Here is a 25,384-nt window from a genome sequence, read left to right as displayed (position 1 = left end):
GGCCTGATATAGCTGTCTCCTGAGAGACTCTGCTAGAGTCTAACAAATACAGAGGCAAATGCTTTCAGGCAACCATTGGGCTGAGTATTTGGTCCTCAATGGAGGAGCAAGAGAAAGGACTGAAGGAGATGAAGGGATTTTCAACCCCATAGGTAGAACAACAATACCAACCAACCAAACCCCTCCTCCTCCAGAGCTCCCAGAAACTAAAGGACCAAAGAGTACACATGGAGGGAACCATGGTTCCACCTGCATATATTGCAGAGAACGGCCTTGTCAGGCATCAAAGGGAGGAGAGGCCCTTGATCCTGAGAATGCTCCATGCCTCAGTATAGGGGAATCCCAGGGTGGGGATGTGGGAGTGGCTGTGTGGGTGGGAGAACACCCTCATAGAAGCAGGGGGAGGAGAAATGGGGTTTTCTGGGAGGGGACCTGGAAAAAGGGATAACATTTGATATGAAAATAAACAAAAGACCCAATAAAAAATAACAAAACAAAAAAATTATTTTAATCAATCATGCTTACTGAATTTTCTTCCTCCAGGAGTGTACCCTATATGACCCCTTATCTTTAAACATCATCTTCAGATAGCTCACAGACCTCTAAGTACCACTCAACAAGGATCTGTTAGTATGTACCAATATTGTGGGAGATTATTTCTGGTGAGAAAACACAAACACTTTTGTACTTTTCTCAAGTACAGAATCATGACAAACCAAAGAAAATTAATAGAAACTAAAGTCCAACATTTTAAATTAATTAGCTGATTTTGGTTTGCTTTGTTATGTATGCAATTTTCTGTGTGAGATTGTCTCAGATGTAATTAAAAGAAGTGTGGTTGAACTCAAAATCAACTGCACAACTAAAAGCCTACTCCCACATAGATGACAACTCCCAAATGATGTTCGTTGTATTATTTGAAGTTGATTTGAAAGTCATAATATTTTTTAGGCAACTCATCTCAACAGAGTCTCCTCCTGACCACTCAGCTGTTTCTAGTCTCCTACTAGTTGTTTACTGATTACATAGCATTGGTGAGTGGACATCGTGAATCCTGTAAGTTTTAGCTTTTCAAGACATTCCCTCTCCTTGATGTATTGTTTCAATTCTGAGTAAATTGCTAAAAGAAAACAAGCAATCAAGCAAGCAAGCAAGCAAGCAAGCAAGCAAGCAAACATTCAAACAAAAAACCCTACAGTAAACTCATTGGTTAAGGTGGACTTGGGTGAATTCAGTTCTTTGGCCTATCATTAAGGTACTGTCTGTGGTAAAAAGAATTTTGTTTAAACTGTCTTAGAAAAATCTGATGCACCATACGTATTTTTGTAAGACATGAATAACAGTCTATTTCAGACTTGTGGGCAAGAGAAACGATTCAACTACAGTCAAGCTTAGTGAACTAGTGAGTTTATTGGAGTTATTTATAAGAGGATGGAAAAGGCTGATTTACAGAAACATGGGTGACTCAAAGGCAGGTGCATGACAAAAAGCCTACCCCATACACTGCAGTGACTTTTGAGAGCTGCATTCCAGGAGCTCTGTGCATGACTTGCAAACAGTTCTGTAGCTCAGAGTCTCCTTCCTCTAGAAAGTTTTAAGTGTATTCAACATTGTAGATTATCTTCCCAGGGTTTATGAGTATCAGAAGCAGCAAAAGACTTAGAAGTTCTCTTTCTTTTCCCAGTGTAGATGAGGATCTCTCCTCCCTCCAATAAGAAACTGTTTATCCAGTTCTAAGACAGCACTATACAAAAGGTACACAAATCAGTACCTGTCTCCTAGACACAAATGGATACATATATCTCACATGTTACATTTCAAAAGGTTAACACAACACAAAGTTCAAAATATTTAAGATGATGGAAAATATTCTCTATGAGGATCCTCATATAAAAGTACACATAATTGCATATGCTTGGGCTATAATGCATTAAATTAATTGTTACTCCAAATATTAATATGTAAATGTTAGTTATGCAGAAAAGGCATGTTACAAATATATTAAAGACTATACTTATCAAATAATAGTTTAATAAAAATCTTTTATTATTTTATTTTTGTGTTACATTTGTATACAATGCAAATTTCAGCTGATTTGCCCCCATAAACCTGACTAATATTAGATGTTACAGAGTCAGATTGTATGATTATTTACAATATGTTTCTAATGTACTCTGGTTGATTTGTTTTGGTTTTGAGATTGTATTTTAATTACAACTTTTCTCTATTCCCTTTCCTCCTTCTAAGACCTTCCAAACACTATCCCCACTGCCTTTAAATTTATGACCTCTGTTTTTCATTGGTTGCTACTGCAAGCAATATATATATATGTATATTCATATAACACACATATAGGTTTACATATATGGGCTATATGGGCATATAATACTTGTTTGTGTGTTTTCAGAAATGACCATTCAGTACTCAAAAGCTGATTGGTATGCTCTTCCCTGGGGAGGACTACTTCTCCTTCTCTTAGCTTTTCTCAAGCCTGTAGATCTTTATGTACATTTGATGCTTTGTAGGCTTTTCATTGTCTGTTTTGACATGTTTATTAATGTTCTCCTTGTTCAGCTAATATTTGGATGATCTTTTTCATAAGTCTTTATGGATATAGCTTCTGGTGTAACATGAGCTCAAAGCAAATTCCTTGATTCTCTGACACTTACAATATTTCTGTGCCTCTTTCATAATTCTCCTCTGGGTCTTAAGTATTGACTGCTTTATAAATATATGAATTGGGACTGGGCGTCACAGCTCTACATTTGGTTGGTTGTGGTTTTCTGTACTCATCCTCATCTGTTTTGAAGATTATTTTTCTTGATGATAGATAAAGGTTATATTTATTTGTGAGTACACTGGCAAATGTTTATGTATTGTCGTCAGGGATTATGCTGATTTAGTAAATCAGTTGTTGTATATTCTCCTCCAATAACCATGATTTCAGTCAGTTTGTTAGTAGTTAGCTAAAATTTTGTGCCAGGCATGGTAGTCCTCTTGTTGAAAGGCTCTTAAGTCCAATTACAGAGAAATTGGTTACCACCAAGATATGTGTGCTACTAAATGATCAATAGGGCTATTGTGCAGTGGTGCTCGCTGGTCATTGATGTGGTGGTTCATAAGTGTCGTAGTGGGGTAGGATTATCAGTTGCCTAACTCTTTTGTAATTTTGCAAACAAATTCTAATAGCATGAAAACTAGTCCTCAGGGAGAAAGCAGAAAGGCCAGTTTTCTGAATCTCTTGTTTCTGAAGTACATGGTGTCAAATGAAATTGGGACTTCCATATCACCCCTAGAAATTAGCCAACAGCAACAGCAACAGGCTGTTTGTTTCAGGAGTCTCTTTGAGAGCCCTGATAAACAACTCAAAAACCTTGTCCTTGTTGGTATTGGATTTTTTATCTCATCGTCATTGACTGTTGGAGAGAATACAATCAGGCCATATAAGAAAAGTTCATTTAAGATGTGTATAGAATTTATATTTATGCATATATATATATTCTGAATTAGTTAGGTTTTCTTAGAATAGCATGATTCCATCCTTATTGTCACTTTATATATCAAACCCCTCCTCATCCTCCATTATTTCCTTCCCTCTTCATTGCAGAAAAGCTATCCTTTCCCATTTCCCCTTTGAGATCACTTATAATGCTAGTCTACTTCATCCACATCCAAACCTCCTATATATTACCCCTCCCAGCTTTGAAACATCACTTTTTCTTTTTCCACTATGTAATCAATTTTTTCCTATGAATCGATGATCCTAAAGATTTTGCATAAAGTACTCTCAAATTTATTTGGGACCCAAGGAGTCCATAACTTTGGTCTGGCACCTCAGACAAGACAGCACAGAAAGAGAGGCTTGTCTCAGCTTCCTGTTTCCCAGAATCAGCACAAATGAGTGGCTTATAGGAAAAAATATTCCAGAAATGTGGTCAAATAAAAGTATTACTATTTTTGTCATCAATCCAAGGTTAAAAATTCCTATTATAATGAAAAGTAAGTATATTGCATACAGCAGTAGGAAAGAGAACCCAGTTTGCAAGGCTTTCATGTGTGCCATGGTACTAGCATCTCTAGGTCGTTTGGCATTGACCTGCATCTTCTTGTGATGCTTCCACAGTGAGTAGATGAGCAGGAGAAAAGCTACCACGGACACTGAGAAGGGTATGAGCATGAACAGGGAGTTGATGGGTAAGAAAACGTGGGATGAGGTGGTGATTAACAACATTTTAGATGAGTTGGTAAATAAGAAATTTCTGAGAAACTGTGTTGAATCCCTCAAGCTATATGACATATTTCCTTCATAAACATCAATTGATAACTGATCATACATCTCTAAAGATAAAATGTTTAAAGTTAAGAAAATCAGTGATACTAGTATTACCATTAAGACCACTTTTTTAGCTTTCCACTTTAAGTAAAGAAAAATGGAGTTAGAAAAATTGGCTATCTTGAGAAAATAAAAGACACCAAGGCATGTAGCAAGCCAGATGCTGAAATGGTTGTTCACTACCCAGATAATACTCATTGCTGTAAGCAATTCTGATCTCATATTCAAATGTGGGCGCAGTATGAATAAAAGTATACAAATGAGCATAGAGCACACAAAAATGAGTCTGGTTAGGGCCACAGCAGTGAGAATCTCATCCACTGTAGAGATCCTTCTTCTCTTGACCCAGTCCATGATATTCACTAGTGCTATGAATCCATTTTCTAAGATTCCTGCTGCTATTTCCACATAGAAGGTGATTGCAAAAGTAAACAAATGGCTGTAGTTTATTTTCTGTGAAGTCATGCTTCAATTTATGATGACTCTGCTGTGCTTAAAATATTCTACACATTGGTCATAGAAAATTCAAAATATTCATCATTTAAAATCCCATTTACACATCACTTATTGGAAAACATCAAATTTCTGAATAACTGATTCATAATTTCTCCAAAAAAATCTTGGCTTTCTTTCTTCGAAAGAGATCATCTTTGCTTCATTCGGTATCTCATATCCAGTATCATCACATCTGAAGCTGAATAAAATGCTGAATTTTCATGTGGTAACCAAAAAAAAGATGTATTTATTAGTATTATTTTCACTTTTGCACTATACAGACTACCATGTGTCCTAATCAATGTTAAAAAAATATGCATGCAGCAGTTCCTCAGGCAATGATTTATAAATATTTTTGTTAAGTAAATGAATAAAATGTTTATTATGCAAATACAGATAATGTAAATCTATATAGACACTGGTCAAAAGTTTTTGTACAAAATACCCAAATTGCCTAAAAATCTCTTTGTAGATCACTGCTGCTATGTTCATGTCAGAGATATTATACTCTTCATTTTAATCGGGCAATAACCTACATGTGCACACAACACATATGCAAATGACACATATGCACTTGACATACATGCATGAACACATATTTATGGAAAATCGTATCTCTTTTATTTTTATTCCAATAAAAATCCTCATTGATTAAAAAATCACATAACTATATCATGTTTAGTAACATAACAATTTTCCTATATTATATTTTATTTATTGAAAAGAAATAATTAAATCTAGAGCCATACTCATGTCATGTAAGTGTTCTATCTAGCAGTCTCTACCTCTAGCTCTCTTTTTTACTTTATATTGTAAGATAGTCTCACTACATCTATTAGTTTTACCTTAGCATCACTCGATAGTCCAGACAAGCCTTGAACTTGTGAACTTGGGATTCTCTCAAGTCAGCCTTACAATTAGCTGGCATTACAAACCTGTTTCTACAGTGTGCAATCTGTTTTGGACAGTGTTCTAAATGAAATTCCAAATTAGCACCAGACAGTATTCAGTGTAAATGTTCAGATACCTTTCAAAAATTGCCTCATTTATAGGAATAAAGTTTTTTCCATGGACCCTGGAGCTGTGCTTAAGGTAAGTAAGTTTCTCTGCACAGGAAGAATCTTCCTCACTCTTACCTCTTCCTGTTCATAGGCTGATGCATTTATTAGCACCAAAGACCTGAGACTTTCTGGCTACCATTAACATCTTCTCTATAATATCACAATGGACACCAAGACAAATGAAGGATGTCACACAACCTGGGCAAGATGGGAAGTAAAATGCATGGTTATATTCATCCTATTTAAAGAGTTATCAAACTAAAGAAGATAATATAAGATATACATCTTACCATAAAACAGAAAAACAAGTATCTTATTTATCATATATGTCAGGGAAACTTAGAGAATTTAACTGTGTAAGACTGACTCTATACTAATTATAGGCCCCAAAATACCCACTGTGCAAAGACTGTCAGTCCTGAATAATTTAAAATTTGAAAAGTACACTATAATTATGAGATAAACATATTGAGAATAAAATCAGGTCAGAATGCACAATGTTTAAGTAAAAGGTAAAACTGGAAACATACCGCCAGCACATAGATGGAATGGTCCTTGTTAGATTTCTGTCAGTATAGTAAGACATCTGAATTAACTTACATATCAGAAAGGAAATTTTGGATCACACTTCCTGAAGTTTCAGTTCTTGATCCCTTGGCTTCATTGTTTTGTGGTCTGTGGCATGGCAGAACAGAAAAATAGTAGTGGAGTAAAACTGTTCTGCCAGGAGGCCGACAAGTGCAGAGTGAGAGGAAATATCTGTGCACCTAATATCCCCTTTCAGGGCATGCCTTTTATGACATAACTTTCTTCTTCTAAGCTCCTCCTACTTCTTATATGTTCTACATCTTTCTACATAACATGTCAGATTAGTGACCTAAGCTGTAACTCATGGCTTTCTGTGGACATTTAACACAAAAACATAATGGTTCTTCTGGCTTATCTCCTCCAAGTAATAAGAATATGTTTTGAGAGGAATAATGCAAATGCAAGTATAGGGTTCAATGGTGGAGAGTGAAAGCTGTTGGCAGAACTTCTTTAGTTTTTATAAAAGAGGCTGAACTATTGAAAGTCTTGCTACACTTCATCCTGAGGAGCTTTTCCGGAGGCCCTACAACTATGTTCCTTTTCACTTGGTATGGAAACATCCTAGATGTCTACTTTAAATGCCACTCTTGGTTAAGGACAGTCTTTTCCTCACAAGATGAGAATGACTGCAAAGGTGATTTCTATTATTTTTAAACGTCCAAAAAAAAGCAAGACAGCATTTGAGAAGAGCAGTATCATTATTCATTTTAGAACCAGCATTTTAAAAAGAAGGAGTAGTCATCAATGAATTCATGTTAATTGTGTCATTCTTGACAAGTTTTATATACTATTGCTCCTCATCTGTGGAATAAAAGGTCTTATTACAGGCAATACCTAAGATCTTTAAGCCTTTGAAATATTCTACTTCTATTATAGGGTCCAGAGCCACAATGCTCTGAACAGAGTCCCACAATTCAGTAATACATAATCACTATAGTTTTCAAGGAATAAGTCTGATTATTACAACAGTCTTGAAATTACAGGAAACAGTGCTTAATTCTTGTCATACTAATTCTGTGTTAACATATTTGGACCCTGTCAAAACCAGATAAAATAAAGGATAAATTCAAATAAGCAAATTACTCAGGCTGATGTTTTCTCTCTAGGTATATATACTGAGTGGACCTCACTATGCTGTATGTGTTGCTTCTGACTTGATAAACATTTGTGAGTAGATCTTCATTCTCAAGAACCTCAGCACAATCATAGTGAATATCTAAGAAAAGCAAAAAAACTTAACTGTTTCAAATAGACAGTATCACTTGAACCAACAGGCCTTCTGATTGTGTTTGTAGGATTTTTACCCCTAGTCCTGAGCCCAGATCCTCATGTATGCTAAGTACACACTTAGAGTTGCACTACCAGCACACTATACCAAGTTTGACTGTTCACAAAATGGCATGCTATTATAGGAAGTTAGAAAATTCCTAAAATTAGAAAAACTATACAACAAAATCCAAATTCACAGGAAAGAAATCAAAATAGATTCTATTGGAATCCACAGGAATATGAAGAAACTGTGTACCACCAAAATGAAAAAATCCAGAGCAGTAGTTTTTCACCTTCCTAATGTTGCAACACTTTAATAAAGTTTCTCATTTTGTGGTGATGCCCAACCACAAAATTATTTTATTGTTATTTCATAACTGTAATTTGGCTACTGTTTTCTAATATAAATATTTCATATGCAAGATATCTGATATGAGACCACTTTTAAAGAGTTGATAGACCCTGAAAGGGGTCACAATTCATGGATTGAGAATGATTGATCAATAGAATAGCACAAGGTCCTAGAAAAAGATAATTTAAGAAAAGTTATAAAAAATAAACAGAATCATAACTAACAATGATATTAGAGCAGTTATACAATCTACCACTAATAAGGTGTGTGGCTTGATTGATTCACATGAGTTCTACCAAAGTTTAAAACAATAACTTCTCCTAATAACTCACAAATTATTCCACAAAATGAAAGATAAAGGATGTAATTTCCCTCATGCCAAAACTTGATAAGGGTTCAACACAAGATAAAAGTAAAGCTCATTTTTTTTCAAATCAACAGAGACAAAATTTCTCTGTAAAATTATTGCAAACCGTACTCAAGAACACCTTAGCAGAACTGAAGTCAGGAGTTCTAAAGCTTGAAGTCAATCATGACACTTAGTTAATTTGAGGTCAGTGCAAGCAACATGAAACCCTATCACAAACTTACAAAAAATTATATATATATATACACACACACACACACACACACACACACACACACACACACATATAAATATATATATATATATATATATATATATTCATGTATGTGTGTGTATATATGTATATATACATAGATGACATGGAAAGTTGTATACCATGACAAAATTAGTTTGATGCTAAAAATATTGATTTGACCCAATATATCCAAATAAAAAATACAATGCAATACATGAACAAGCTTTAAGGTGTAGATGAAATTGTCTCAGTAGATTAATAAATAAACAAAAGATATCTGACAGATTACATTATAACTTCCTGATAAAGAGCCTTGAAAAAATTACAGATAGAAAGAATATTTCCCATCTAAAAAAGGAGAGATATAACAATGTTGTAGTCATTTTACCATTAAATGCAATGTTACTGGAATACTATACCCACTGTTTTTATTCAGAATAGTGCATAAAATATTAGTAAGCATCATATTTCAAGAAAAAGAAGTTCAAGCAAGAAAAAAGCAGATAAATTATTTACATTTCCAAAGAAGAAAAAGCAAAATGTGGATGCTTCAGTCCTTCAGTCCAAAAAAAAAAAATAACCAATATGTCTTCTACCAAGAAACTCTTAGAACTTACAAATATATCCAACAAACTCAACAGATAGAATAATCAGCACACATAAACCAAAGGACTGGTTTAATGCTGAAAACTGTTGGCAAAATTAATTTCATTTATATAAAATACTTTACAGAAAAATGCAATACTTAGAAATAAATCAATGTTATAAAAGAACTGTACAGTGGAATACTCTAAGATATTAATCGAAGAAGACATTAGAAGAATAAAACGCCTCCCATGTTCAGGGATAACTAGAATAACATTGTGAAAACAGCTGTATCATCCAAAGCAAGTTATAGATATGACACAATCCTCTTCAGAACCCAAATTAAATTCTCAGAAGAACTATAAGTCTAATTTTAAAATTGGAAGCACAAATAACCCAAATAATCAGAGAAATCATTAACAGAAAGCAGTGCAGATGTATCTGAATACATGACCTAAAATTATATTATGGAACCCCATTGACAAAGATAACGTAGCACTGACATAAAAAGGAACATATAGACTAATAGAGAAGACAAAAGGAAAAAGAAAAAAAAAAGAAATGAACCCATACTCTAGTATGTAATATTGAAAAGAGTAGTGAAATAAAACTAGTCAGTCATAACTTAAAAACTCAAAAACCATAAATACCTTCAAATAGCTAAAGAAAAATTGATAAATCACTTAGAAAAAGACACAAAGTCTTCATTTAAGAGACTCCAATAGTCCAATAGATATAATTTCAAATATAACAATTGAGTTTATATGAAATCAAATAGTTTCTGCATATAAAGAATGACAATTTTCAGGGTTCATAAACCTTATTCAGAAGAGGGAAAAAATTGTTGCCAAGGATGTATCATGTAGGGGATTATTCAAACACATTAAGAACTATAAAATGAGTTTAGTTTTTCCAATCAAATAATACAACCAACAAGACTAAACACAGATGGTCAAATAAATACTTGAATAACTTGCTAACATCCTCAGAATCAGTTAAATGCAAATTAAATCTGCTTTGCAATTCATCTCATCCATTAGCATTTCTGTCTTCACGAAAACAAATGAGAATAGATGCTGTTGAAAACTCAAGACAAGGAATCTTTACTTTCTTTTTCTGTTTGTTTTTATTAGATATTTTATGTATTTATATTTCAAATGTTATCTTCTTTCCAGGTTTCCCCTCTTGAGCCCTCTATTCCATCCCCCAACCCCCTGCCTCTATAAGGGTGCTCCCCCTCCCACCCACCCACTCCCACCTCTCCACCCTGGCGTTCCCATACACTGGGAAATAGAGCTTTCAGAGGATCATGGGCCTCTCATCCTCTTGATGCCAGGACTCTGCTAAAGCCATGAATCCATCCACGTATACTCTTCAGCTAGTGGTTTAGTATCTTGTAGCTCTGGGGGTTCTGATTGATTGATATTGCTGTTCTCCCTATGGGATTGCAAACCCTTTCAGTCCCTTTAGACCTCTCTCTAATTCCTCCACTGGGGTCCATGTGCTCAGTCCAATGATTGGTTTTGAGGCTCTAAGAAGACAGCTGTATCAGGTTCTTGTTATCATACACATCTTGGCATCTACAATAGTGTCTGGGTTTGGTGACTGTATATGGGATGGATCCTCAGGTATGACAATCTCTGAATGGCCCTTCCTTCAGTCTGTACTCCACACTTTGCCCCCATATATGTTTAGACAGGAGCCATTCTAGGTTAAAAATTGAGAGATGAGTGAGTGGCTCCCTCCCCCAAACGGGAGTCTTGCCTCACCTCTGGATATGGTCTCTACAGGTTTTCCCTCCCCTTTTGGGGCATTTCAGCTAATCTCATCTCAGTTGGGTCCTTGGAGCCTCTTGCTTTCCTGGCATCTCGAACTTGCTGTTGGCTACCCCAAGTTCCCCATCCCCCACTGCTACAAACCTCTGTTCACATACCTGAACCTCTGTGTATTATCCCTGTTTCCTCCCATACCTGATCCTGCCCGCCTTTTGCCCTCTGTCCCTCCTCTCTTTCTCCTAAACCTCTCTCACCTTCTACCTCCTGTGAGTATTTTGTTCCCAGTCTAAGAAGGACTGAAACTTCTACATTTTAGTCTTCCTTCTTCTTGAGCTTCATATGGTCTGTGAATTTCATCTTGGGTATTCTGAGAGTTTGGGCTAATATCCACTTATCAGTGAGTACATACCATGTGTGTTCTTTTGTGATTGGGTTATCTCACTAAGGATGATACTTTCTAGTTTCATCCATTTGCCCAAGAATTTTATGAAGTCATGGTTTTTAATAGCTGAATATGGATATATGGATATATGCAAGGAGTGGTATAGCTGGGTCCTCAGGTAGTACTATGTCCAATTTTCTGAGGAACTACCAGACTGATTTCCAGAGTGATTGTATCAGCTTGCAATCCCACCAACAATAGAGGAGTGCTCCTCTTTCTCCACATCCTTGCCAGCACCTACTATCACCTGAGTTTTTGATCTTAGCCATTCTGACTGATGTGAGGTGAAATCTCACAATTGTTTTGATTTGCATTTCCCTGATGACTAAGGATGGTGAACATTTCTTTAGGTGCTTCTTAGCCAAATAATCCTATTGAAAAATGGGGTACAGAGCTAAACAAAGAGTCTTTCCTTTCTATCAGTGGTGTGTCAACTGTTTCTACCAGTAGGGAGCCCCAGAGTGAATGTTCTTTCAGAACCCTGAAAACTTACAACCTTGCCAAACCACCATACTGTATAAAACTGAAGGCTACAAATATAGTTTTATATCACATTTATAGAAACACTAGTAGCCTTTATGTGCATGAATGAAAAAACTGTGACAATATACACATTTTAAGCAGTCACAGATTAATAGAATTATCATAATTTCAAGAAAATTGGTGTAAATGGAGAGTATGCTTAGCAATATAAACCAGATCCTGAAAAGCAAACACCACGTATTTTCTCTCAAGAACAGAATTTGTCTAGATTTAAGTTTATATGTATGTGAAATAAATAAGAGAATGTAATTGGATACATGATGTGAAAACAAAAGAGCTATCTAACTGGGATGGATACTGGCAAAAGAGCTTCAAAAGGATAAAGGACAAGAATGAAGGAGAAAGATGAATATTATCAATGAATGGACAATGAAATATATTTGTTATAATGCCCTAATGAAGCCATTATTTGTGTGCCAATTAAATGATTTTTGAAAGTGATTGGGTACTAAAACTTCGTTTATTAAATGTCCATCTAGAAGATACCACCATGAATATATCATTCACAGAAGACTTTGGAGCACTCAGTTCTAAATGGGGTATCTTCATCCAACCACTACCCTCAAGGCTCAGAGAGCAATGCAGAAGAGGAGGTAGAAATATTGTAAGAGCCAGAGGTGATGTATTACTCCAAAGGATATAGTGTATTTCAGATACAGCAGAACTGATGCATATACAAACTTATAAAGACTTTGAAACCACACACAGGGCCTTCACCTCTAGCTTCCAGATGGGATCTCAGCACTTAGAAGCAAATATAGATATGGGGAACCAATGCCATCCAAGAAGCGATATGTAATTGATGCCCATTGATAAAAAGAAAATAGGTCTTCTCCAATACAGTGTCACTGGGTATATCAATCACATTTTAAAGCAGGCTCCATGCAGAGAGTAGTTGGCAAATGTCAAATAGAACTCCATGCATCTCTTGTTGAGTTTTTCCTTTATCTTATTTTGTTTTAGGAATTTTTGTCTTACTGATCAAGGAGATAGGTCCTTTCCACTAGGGTCTTGTCTGTCAAAGAGCTAAGAAATAGAACTATGACAGTACTCTTTTCCTAAATTAAGACAAATGAATCACTTGAAAATGAAAAGATACTAGTACCCTGGCAATATAAGAGGCTTATATCATTTGACATTCTATCACAGTTTCAATCTGCTATGAAGAAACACAAAGTAGATCTCAGAGAGAAAAGAAAGGAGATTATGCTTTGTAAAATCTTCCTGTGGACCATGATGATGACACCTAGGGAAACTGAATCTTCCTCCCTCAACTTCCTGGGATGTTTGTTCACACACAGTAAATGAAGCAGGGTTGTAATAGCATGAATAGTTTCCTAAAATAAATAGTCATATTTAATGAGTTGAAAATGCATCTCAGTTTGGTCTTCCATGTTACATTTCCTATATATTTATTTACCTGTATTGATTTATGTAAGTTTTGTTGTCTAATAATGTTACCTTGGCAACTTTACGAAAAAAAAAGCACTGGATTCCATACAGAAGCAAAGGAATGACATTTGTCTTTTTATTTCAGGAGAAATATGCGAGATTGGATAATTCGGTTATTTTAAGAAGATAAGATTTGCTGAGACTTGAAGCAATGCAGATGTATGGAGACTGCTGCCTTCACAGACAGAGGCAGGACAGACATCCATCTTCACTTGTCAATTTTATCAACCTGGATGGACTATGTGCATTAGATGAACACCTGCTGTTGTTGTTGTTAAAGACAGCATTGTTCACAATGTTATGGAAATATTAACAAAATTTCCAAATGCAAATTATGACACGAAACTGGTGAAACCTCATACCTCAATCAGGAATATACTATTTGCTTCACATTTTATCATAATTTATAGTTACTGGTCATAAAGTTCAAGCTGGATTCTAATTTGCTAGCATGCAAATAAATACACACCATGTTTTACTGTTTTGCAAAGTTTTGTCTTGTCTAATCTCTATGTAAATTGAATTCACCAAATACAGATAACACTGGTAAAAATTTAAAACTCATTGTGTGGGCAATTCAGGGAAAGACTAAAGTGGTAGATAAGCCTCAGTCCTCAGAAGATACCAAAAGTGTTCCTTGAAACTCATGGTTTATTTCAATGTATGCATTGGCTCCATGTAGAAAAAATTAAGACAAGATATGTAGGTTTCATCCTTGCTAATTATTTCTTGTTTCCTTGGGGATCTCCCAGGAAAAATTATTTCCCTCCAATTATCTGAAGATAGACTGTTTTGTAGGTATATTATTTATAATTAGCAAATACAAACATCAGCAACATCAACAATAGCAACATAAATAATAATAACAACAACAATAACAACAACACCAGCTGAAGCAACAAAAGCACTCACATAATTTATTTGTTTCTGAAAAATAATTCTATGGTTTTATAAGTTATGATAATTATTTGTAACTGCAAGTATAAAATAGTTGTATTAGGCTATACATACTCTTCTTTCACAATTAGGTATGTTGACAGTTTCTTTTACCAATAATTTTTTTAATATAATTTATTTATTTTTTTCAAATTGTAATTTATATTCATTCACACGGGGGTTATAAACATAATTTAAGTTACATTTATTAGTTTGTGTGAGTGTTACTGTGTACATATGTGTCTGTGTTTCTGTGTTTGTGTAGCTGTATTTTTGGGAGTGTGTGCATGTGTAATCTTGTATGTATGTAATGACCATGGTGAGCATGTGAAGTTCGGATGGAAGCTTATAGGAGTTGCCTCTCTCCCATACTTTGGTATCCAGTGTTAGAACTCAGGTCCTCAGAGTACGAAGCATGTCACTTGTGATTGAATCTGTAAGATGAGCTCAGTTCTGTTTATATTAACTAGTTAAATGTCAATTAAATTTTAAATTAGTTAAATTAATTAATTTTAAATTAATGTTTGGGGAAATTTTATGCTGAAATCCATTCCTTTTCTTCCAGTCTCGGCCTCCAGAGTAGCAGGGACTACAGGCCTATAACCAAGCTCAGCTTTTGCTCTTATGTCTTTTTCCACAATTTTCAACTATTTCTCATTTATTTATTTTCCATGTGTCAGCTGTATATGAGATATAACATATGAAATAAAATAAATAAAAATGCAAATGTACTATATATTATATTATATATGATATATACTGGTCTAAAATTGTGCTTTTTTTGGGGGGGTTGTTTGTTTGTTTATTTTTTTAATTTTATTGGCTATTCTATGTATTTACATTTCAAATATTGTCCCCCTTCCTCCTTCCCCTCTGCAAACCCCTAATTCTATTCCCTCTACCATTTGCCTATGATGGTGCTCCCCTACACACACACCCACTACTGTCTCGCCACTCTAGCATCCCATAAGCTGGGGCATCAAGCATCCACAGGACAAAGGATCTCACCTCCCACTGATGTCCGATAAGGCCGTCCTCTGTTACATATATACCTGGAGTTATGGGTCCCTCAATGTATACATTTTGGGTTTTGGTTTATTCCCTGTAAGCTCTTGGTGGTCAGGTTAGTTGATATTGTTGTTCTTCCTATGGGGTTGCAATCCCCTTAAGCTCTTTCAGTGCTTCCCCAAAGTCTCCCATTAGAGTCCTCTGGCTCATCTGTGAGTATCTGCATCTATATTGGTCATGTGCTGGCTGAGCCTCTCAGGGGACAGCTATACCAAGCTCCTGTCAGCAAGAGGTTCTTGGTATCAGAAATAATGTCAGGGTTTAGAGTCTGCAGATGGAATGTATCGCTAGGTAGTGTGGTCTCTAGTTTGCCTTTCCTTCAGTCTCTGCTACATTTTTGTTCCTGAGTTCCCTTTGGATGGGAACAATTATGGATTTAAAACATTGAGATGGGCTGGTTGGCCCCATCTCTCAAATGGGGGTCATGCTTATCTATTGGAAGTAGTCTCTAGAGGTTCTATCTCCCCGTTGTTGAGTATTTCAGCCAATGTCAACCTAATTGTGTCCTGGGAACCTCTCACTTCCCTGGCATCTGGGACTTTCTAATGGCTACTCCCAGTTTCTGCCTCCCCACACCAACTGCTACATATTTCTATTTATTTTTCTCACCCTCTGGATTGGTCTCCTGTTTCTTCACATACCTGATCCTGCCCCCTTTCTTCCCTCCTCTCCTTCCTCACTTCCTCCAGGGGCTCCCTCCATTCACCTCCCATGATTATTTTGTCCCTCCTATTAAGTGGGATTAAAGCATCCACACTTTATTCTGTCTTCTTTTTAGGCTTCATACGGACTGTAAATTGTATCATGTATATTCTGAGATTTTGTGCTAATAACCATTTATTAGTGAATACATACCATGTGTGTCAATTTGTGTCTGAGTTACCTCACCCAGGAGGACATTTTCTAGTTCCATCTATTTGTTTAAGAATTTTATGAAGTCATTATTTTTAATAGCTGAATATTAGTCTCATGTAAATGTGCCACATTTTCTGTATTGATTCTTCTGTTGAGGGACATCTGGGTTGTTTCCAGCTTCTGGCTGTTATAAATAAGGCTGCTATGAACATAGTGGAACACATGTCCTGTTTATAGATTAGAACATAATTTGACTATATGCCAAGTAGTGGTATAGCTGGTTACAGATAGAGCTATTTCCAGATTTCTTAGGAACCACCAGATTGTTTAAAGTGGTTTTACCAGCTTGCAATCTCACTGGAAATGGAGGAGTGTTCCTCTTTCTCCACATCTTCCTCAGCATCTGCTGTCACCTGTTTTTTTTTTTATCTTAGCCATTCTGATTATTGTAAGGTGGAGGAATCTCAGGATTGTTTTAATTTGCATTTCCCCAATGACTAAGGGTGCTGAACATTCCATTAGGTGCTTTCATCCATTTGAGAGTCCTTGGTTGAGAATCCTTTGTTTAGCTCTATAGCCTCTCCCCCCTTTTTAAAATAGGGTTCTTTGGCTCTCTGGAGTCCAACTTCTTGAATTCTTTGTATGTATTGGCTATTAGACCTCTATCAGATGCATGGTTGGTAAAGATTTTTTTTCCCAATCTGTGGGTTGACATTTTGTCCTATTGACAGTGTCCTTTGCCTCATAGAACCCTTTCATTTTTATGAAGTCCAATTTATCAGTTGTTTATCTTAAAGCATGAGCCATTGGTGTTCTGTTCAGGAAATTTCTCCAGTGCCAGTATGTTTGAGGCTCTTCCTAATTTTCTCTTCTATCACATTCTGCATATCTGCTTTTATATGGAGATTCTTGATCCACTTGGACTTGAGGTTTGTACAGGGAATAAGAATGAATCAATTTGCATTCTTCTACATGCTTACTACCAGTTGAAAGAGCTTCATTTGTTGAATATGCTGTCTTCTTTTCAATGGATGGTTTTGGCTTCTTTGTCAAAGATCAAGTGACCAAAGATGTATAGGTTTATTTCTGGGTCTTCATTTCTATTCCACTGATCTACTTGTCTGTCTCTCTACCAATATCATGTGGTTTTTATTATTACTGTTCTGTAGTAGAGCTTGATTGAGTTCAGGGATGGTGATTCCCCAAGAAGTTCTATTATTGTTGAGAATAGTTTTTCTCTATCCTGTATTTTTTGTTATTTCAGATGAATTTGAGGATTGTTCTTTCTATCTTTGTGAAGAAATGAGTTGGAATTTTGATGGTAAGTGCATCAAATCTGTAGATGGCTTTGGGTAGAATGGCCATTTTTATTATGTTAATCCTGCTGATCCATGAGCACTGGAGATCTTTTTATCTTGTGAGGTCTTTTTCAACTTCTTTCTTCAGAGACTTGAAGTTCTTTTCATATGAGCCTTTCACTTGCTTGGTTAAAGTCACACCAAGATATTTTATATTATTTGTGACTATTGTGAAGGATCATATTTCCCAAATTTCATTCACAGCCCATTTATCCTTTTAGTAGAGGAAGGCTACTGATTCATTTGAGTTAATTTTATATCCAGCCATTTTGCTGAGTTGTTTATCAGCTGTAGATATTCTCTGGTAGAATTTTTGGGTTGCTTATGTATACTATCATACTTCCCACAAATGGTGATATCTTGACTTCTTTTATTCCAATTTCTATCCCTCTGACATCCTTTTGTTGTTTAATTGTTCTGGCTAGAGCTTCGAGTACTATATTGAATAATAGGGATGGAGTGGGCAGCCTTGTCTTCTCACTTATTTTAGTGGGATTGCTTCAGGTTTCTCTCCATTTAGTAGATGTTGGTTATGAGATTGCTGTATGTTGTTTTTAGCAGGCTTAGATATGGGCTTTGAATTCTTGTCCTTTCCAAGGCTTTTAAAATGAAGGGGTGTTGTATATTGACAAAGGCTTTTTCAGCAACTAATGAGATAATCATGTGGTTTTCGTCTTTCAATGTGTTTTTATAGTGGATTATGTTGATAGATTTCCATGGATTGAACTATTCCTGAATCCCCGGGATGAAGTCTACTTGATCATGGTAAATGATTATTCTGATGTGTCCTTGGATTTGATTTGAGAGAATTTTATTGAGTATTTTTCATCAATATACATAAGCAAAATTGATCTGAAGTCCTCTTTTTTTTGTTAGGTCTTTGTGTGGTTTAGATATTAGAGTATTTGAACCTTCATTGAATGAATTATGTAGTGTTCCTTCTGTTTCTATTTTATGAAATAGTTTGAGGAGTCTTTATTAGCTCTTTGAAGGTATGGTAGAATTCTGCACTAAAGCTATCTGGGCCTTGGCTTTTATTGGTTAGGAGGTTTTTCATGACTTCTTCTATTTTTTTAGGGGATGTTGGCCTGTTTATATAGTTTAGCTGCTCTTGATTTTCCTTTAGTATGTGGGATCTGTCTAGAAAATCAGCCATTCCATCTAAATTTTCCAGTTGTTAAGTATAAGCTACTATTGTAGGATCTGATGATTTTTTTGAATTTCCGTGGTTTCTGGCCATGTAAGCACAATGACAGCCTGCTTTGATTAATTAACAGTGCACATTTTATTTGAAATCATTGGTTATTCACAAATTATCTCTGAAAAATAAATTTAAAAATGAAATAAGCATTTACTTTGATTAAGAAAGAAATATGTGGACCATGTTAGAACAGAAAATTCAGGGGATCAGTAATTAAAACTATAAATTGATCTTTTGGAGGACCTAGTTTTCATTTTCAATACCCATATGGCAGTTCACATGATCGCTAATTGCAGATCCAAGGGATCTAACGATCATTTCTGACCTCCACAGGCACTACATTCCTATGGGGATTTATTTGTGAAAAGAACAATGCAGAAAGAAGCTTACATTTAATTGAGAGGACTGAGACATATTTCAGGTCTAACAGTGCTGAACACAGGAGATATGACTGCATAGCTGTGGTCAGATCTCAAACTTCCTTTTACAAATCAATTTAAACTGTTTATCCTTTTAAATACATTTGTTCATTTTATTTACTACTGATTTATCCATACAGTCAATACTAAGACTATATATACACAAATTCATGTGTAGATTACATGTAAACCAATCTAAATTACTTTAAATCTCTATTCCTGTGATAAATTGGTTTTTGATCACATAAGGCAGTGGTTCTTAACCTGTGACTAGTAATCTCCGAAGGGATCTCATAAAACTACTGCACAGCACATAATTCTGATGGTCTTAAGAACTGAGAAACTGCTTCCCTATCTGTATGCCCACATAGGAGTATCTAGAACTCTACTAAAGTGTAGCAACATTACAAAGGTTGAGAACCACTGATATAAAATAAAACAAAACCAAAAATTCATCACTGAGGTATTCAATTAAGATACAGCCATAGGAATTATTTGTTATTTTTGAAAATAAAAATAAAATAAAATGGATCATAAAAATAAAAGTATGAAGAAAAACAGAGTATAAGTCCCAGTGATACTACATTTAAATAATTCTTGTTTTCTAAATTAAATGTAAGTATGAATCTGGAATAAACTGAAAATGCTTTTATAAAAAAACATTTATTATCAGTATCTTGTGGATATCTTTCATACTGAACTCTGGAGGAAAGAAGACAACACTGTGGCATTAGTTCCATCCCCCAGACTACCTAAGGAGGAAGAAGATTATTCAGTAGGTAAAGATATTTGGTATTTGACACAGATTTTATTTTTAATTTTCTAAATTGACCTTTAGCTGAAAAATCGGATAATTATATCTGTATGCCCAATAAAGTATAGGCTAAACCTATATCTTATACTCAATTTCTTGATATTTTTCTATGTTATAAATCATTCTTAATAGAAAGAAATGATTTTGTATTTTCTTGGCTCATTTGTATTGTAAACTTGTCTCATATATGGATCATTAATCATTTTTCAATTATTAAAAGTATAATGATTGATACAAAACATATATTGATATCATTCTTACATGGAAATCATCCTTATGCACTTCTTTCTCTGGCAATATACATAATTTCTCATTTTTTTTTACAAAACTAGACTGTGTTTGGAGAGTAATTAATCCAAATAGAATTGTCTAAATTTCATAAAGTTACATAGGACTGAAAAATACTTATAATATATAAATTTACACATATAAACATTCATTATTATTAAATCATCCCACACCCCTTCAGTCTTCTTTCCTTTCAGGTTTCGTTTCCCCATGGACTTGACTCCTTTTCCATCCATCTCCCTCTTTTATTTCTCACAGTTATTCTCACCTCCCGTGGCCTTTCCAGATAGCAAGGTTTGAAAAAGAGACATAAATAGAGAACAACTAACCACTGCTCTGTTATACATGTACTAGTCCCATTGTATTTACAGAGGCCTCTTATCGAGGACTGCCCATGTACCCATTGAAACACCCACTATAGTCAGACTACCAGAACAACTCCATTCTCATCTCGAGTTAGATGATATCATCTAGCCTTAAGTCCATTCCTCATGACACAACACCTTCCACATTCCCTACTACAGACCTTAAAAAAAAAATGTTTTGCTTCCTCTGACATTCCCTACAGTGCTGCCTGCAGCGTCACAGACAGCAGTGTTCTCTCTTTATCTCTCCAATGAATCCTTCGCCTGAAGGCTCATGGCCTGTGAGATTCATAATTTTGATTCCTTCTTAAACTCCAGTTCTTATTAACTGACTTTTTTTCTAGAATGTGTAAGAGTATCCTTGATATGTTCCAGGGGCCTCAATTTTCTGTATGTTTATACTTACATCTTAGCCACGATATCACAGAAAGAGAGGCCTGCCTCAGCTTACTGTTTCCCAGAATCAGGACACAAGAGTGGCCTGAGGGAAAAGCTCCTCCTATACTCCGTAAAAAATGAGAAAGAAGATTTGTGTGTTGAAGGCTAATATTCAATGACTGTGAAAGAAGTGACAAAACAAAAACAGTGTATAGTAACAGGAAGGTGACCACAGTTTGCAAGCCTTTTATGTGGGCCACCGTGCTGACATCTCTGGAGCCTGTGGCATTGTGAAGCATGTTCTTCAGATGTCTCCACAGGGAGAAGATAAGCAGAAGAAACATTGTCAGGGACATAGTGAATGGGATGAGTGTAAACACACTGCTAATGAATAAAAAGAGCCCATAAGTTTTTAAAGTGTTTTCTGTACTACAGTTCTGGAGTATGTTTACTTGAAGTCTCTCATTGAATATGTTTATGACTATAATGTTTATAAACAAGATTATCAGAGACACCACCAATGTCCCTGAAACCACCTTTTTAACTTTCCATTTAAAAGCAAGAAAAATGGAGTTTGAGAAATTGGCTATCTTGAGAAAATAAAAGATGCTTAGGCATGTTGCAAACCAGACACTGAAATGATTGGTCACCGTCCAAGAAACAGTAAGGAGTCTTATCATCATTCTCAATCTCAATGCAACTGGGTCCAATATTAATACCAAGAACCCTGAGATTAATGACAATATAAAAGCAGTCCTTGAGATGGCCAGAGCTATGTAGATCTTATCCACTGCAGAGATCTTTCCTCTTTTAACCCAGTCTTTGATGTTCACCAGAGCTATGAATACATTGCCCAAAATTCCTATGATAAGCTCCAGACTTACAATAGTTAAAAACATTACCTCTATAATATCCCTCATTGTCACCACCATAATGATCTAACTTCTGAACTACCAAAGATGTGTCAATACAATCTTCTAAAATCTTGTGTCTGATTCTTAGCATAATCACTTTCTGAACTCTCATAGATAATGTCAACCAAAAGCCAAATTTCACTAATGAAATGGTTTATGTTCTCCAAACACACACAAACCATTTGTTTTCAAAGACAGCCCAGCTGAACTTCATCCAGATGCTTCATGCCCTTTGTACAGCAGACTGGAGCCATCTGTAGTTGCTGCAGAAATAAAAATTAAATTTTCACATGCTGCTATTAAAATAAATTTATACTTATATTGTTATTTTGTTTGTTTTGTTCAAACTATATGTTTTAATCTAGATACCTTTTTTTCAGGATTACTAATATCATATAATTCTATCTCATGGTGAAGAATCAAAAATCTGGATTCACAAAATACAGGTGTTTCCCTGAGCCCCACACTTATCCCTGTAACTTCCATTATACATAGGACACACTCGAGACTCTACCTGAACAGTAGATCCTAGGAAATGTACTAAGAGCAGAACAATTCCCACATATTTTATCTAAAAGAATCTAACAGAATAATGATGATCATGACTCTATGAATGTCTTTGTAAAGTGACATATACATGAAAATTAATGTGATTTGCTGATTCTTATTTTATTACTGATATGGTATCTGCTGCGTCTACCAAATACAAGCAATTTAAAAGAATGTAACAAAAAAGTTCTAAAACTGCGTCTCAGTGTTTATGTCATTTTGTTTATAACAATAACCCATTAACTTTGTATTTTCAAAGTCTATATTGTCAAAAGATAAAGCTACATTATGTTCTGGATCACAACCACTACAATTTATTTTAAAAGATTAAGTAAGTAAATTACTGAGACTTCATTCTTTTTACTTTTTATTATTATCTTAAACTTTTTGTATTATTTTTGATGTCATAATGTAATTATGTCATCCCTCTTCCATTTCCTCAGTCCAAATCCTCCTGTATATCCATTCCTGCTATGTTTCAAATTCATGACCTCCTTTTTTCATTAGTTATTGTAATATGCATGAATATATACATATGAATATATAACACATGTATATATACATATGATAGATATTTGATAGCTAGTGATAGGTATAGATAGAAATTAAGTAGAACAATGATTAATGGACATATTGACTGAAAGGTAGATGATAGATAAATAGATACATAGATAGATAATATTATATAGATAGGTGAAAGATAAATAAATTTGGACAGCTTGCCTTGTTCATCTATGGAACTGATACATAAATATATTCTCAGAAATAAAATGCTATATAGTGTTCAGCAAGAGCAACATAACTTTCTACAATTTGTAAAATTGAGCTTGTATTCTCCCTGACACGTACTTTTTAGGGAAAAGAAGAAACATCAAGAAATTAAGTGTTGTCCTCAGTGGACAAAGGTGTGAAACAGGAGAAGCCAGTGTCCTAGAGATGAGTCTCCTGTCCTTCTTTCTGTGAGTCCCTCAGAACGAATACAGACGAGAAACAACAGAAACTCACTGATCAGTTTGCCAAGGTCAGAGTCAAGCAAATGGAGAGAGTAAGCAGTAAATGGAGTCATATCCATATATTTGAACATGTAGTCAAAGATATTTTAAAGTCTTAAAAGAGAAGAAGTAATGAGATGGGCAGTTGCTATAGTAAGTTCAAGGAAATCTTCATCCATAGACTGATAAAAATCAGTCTATTAAAAAAGGAGAGTAGGGGTAGAAAATTAATCCTTGAGATTACCCTGGAAAGAAATCCAAAAGCCTAACTAACTCCAGAGTTAAGACTGAGCCAGGTGAAAGAACCAGATGTGAAAGTTAGACCAAGTATTATTCTTGATGAAAATTAAGAATATATTGGATATGGTGAATCAAGAATCATGAAGTATTTGCTCATTGTTCCTAAAGAGCTGTTTCATTACCAGAAAGCAGTCTCCTAAAGAGAGGACATACATCAGCACTTTCTGATACTATTAGAAATGGGTCAAGCATCATGTGGCTACTGAGCTGATGACTCTCTGCTAGTGGATGCTCAATATCAAAATATCAACACAGTCTATCCCGTTTCTAAGTAAAACAATATTACATTGTATTGCTTTTGGTTTTGGTTTGGTAAGGGTTATGTTCTATTCATAGGCTTTCGTGTGTGTGTGTGTATTGAATCTATTTATCAAGGAGATCAAAACCAGAGTCTCACATATGCTAAATTCATGTTCTATCTGACCAATTTTTCTATGTACTATACTTGTCTTAATATTTTGTAAAATATCATGCTAATTCAATATATTAATTATCATTGATTACTAAGGAGAAAGTTTCCAAAGTAGCAGAAATGAATGCAAAATAAAATAAAATTCAAATCAATAAAACTAGAGTAAAAAGGGGGAAGGTTACAACAGTTTTCAGTAGAATCCATATGGTCATTATGAAACACTTTAAAAGTTTACATTCCACAAGTTAGAAAATATCAGAGGAATGGATCCAATCATAAAAGTATATAACTAACCAAAAGAATATTAAGGTGTTAAAACCTATTTAACTACACTGATGACAAAAGTAAGTCTGAAGATTGAATTATAACAACTCTTTCACAAGTAGTTCATTTATCAGATCAAATCACTGCAGAGTTATGCAAAAATATTAACGCTTTGTCTTAACACTTCAGAAAAGAAAGGAAGAAAGAGAACACTAAAAAATCCTTTCAGCCAGGATTTGTATAATACCATAATCATGAATTCATACAACAAAAAAGAACACTGAAGACGAATTTCTTCAATGAACACAGATTCAAACTTATCAATAAATTCCATGTAAGACATTTTCAAAAATCATCTCAGGAAACAGTAGAGGATAAGAGATATGAAGCTCTTTTCATAATAGATGTCAGAAGGAAAAAAGATGTGTGTGAATTACTTCATCTCCTGAGAGCATCTGTTGTCCAGGGACTGTAACTCTTTCTGGAGAGAGTGCTCTCCCAAAGCACCAGAGGAATTGCACTTCCCTCTCCCAGTTCTTGCCCTCTATCCTTAGTTTGAAAGCTCCCACTGGCCCAGAGATTTCTGCCCACAGTGTCTAGTACACAGACCAACAATTGACAATTTAACACTTTTAGTTAATAAATTTGTGCAAAATTTAAGATTTAGAAATCACTCACATTCAAATATTTTTGGCGAGAAAATGGTAGGTAACGTAAGATATTAAAGGCTGAACAAGAGTGACTTAATATTCTTTGTTTTTTAATTTATTATTT

The 25,384-nt window shown here is 35.0% G+C and overlaps 2 protein-coding genes across 2 annotated transcripts; both read right to left on the bottom strand.

Moving 5' to 3' along the window:
• Positions 1–3,793: 3,793 nt before the first annotated feature.
• Positions 3,794–4,798, bottom strand: LOC114632388 (taste receptor type 2 member 123-like). The gene has a single exon (XM_028780909.1). It carries the CDS (start codon positions 4,796–4,798, stop codon positions 3,794–3,796), a length of 1,005 nt encoding a protein of 334 aa, XP_028636742.1.
• A 16,275-nt stretch (positions 4,799–21,073) lies between these two features.
• On the bottom strand, positions 21,074–22,111 carry LOC114632387 (taste receptor type 2 member 103-like). The gene is given in 1 exon segment (XM_028780908.1): positions 21,074–22,111. A coding segment is annotated over 1 exon segment (1,038 nt).
• Positions 22,112–25,384: the final 3,273 nt, after the last annotated feature.

Source organism: Grammomys surdaster, unplaced genomic scaffold, assembly GCF_004785775.1.
Source record: "Grammomys surdaster isolate TR1022 unplaced genomic scaffold, NIH_TR_1.0 373, whole genome shotgun sequence".
In the NCBI taxonomy this organism is placed as follows: domain Eukaryota; kingdom Metazoa; phylum Chordata; class Mammalia; order Rodentia; family Muridae; genus Grammomys; species Grammomys surdaster.
Note: the sequence above shows the minus strand (reverse complement) of the source record. Positions and strands in the feature narration are given on the sequence as shown.

What these genes read in the sequence shown, in the direction of transcription:
- LOC114632388 (XM_028780909.1), bottom strand. Translation starts at nt 4,798, where the DNA reads ATGACTTCACAGAAAATAAACTACAGCCATTTGTTTACTTTTGCAATC.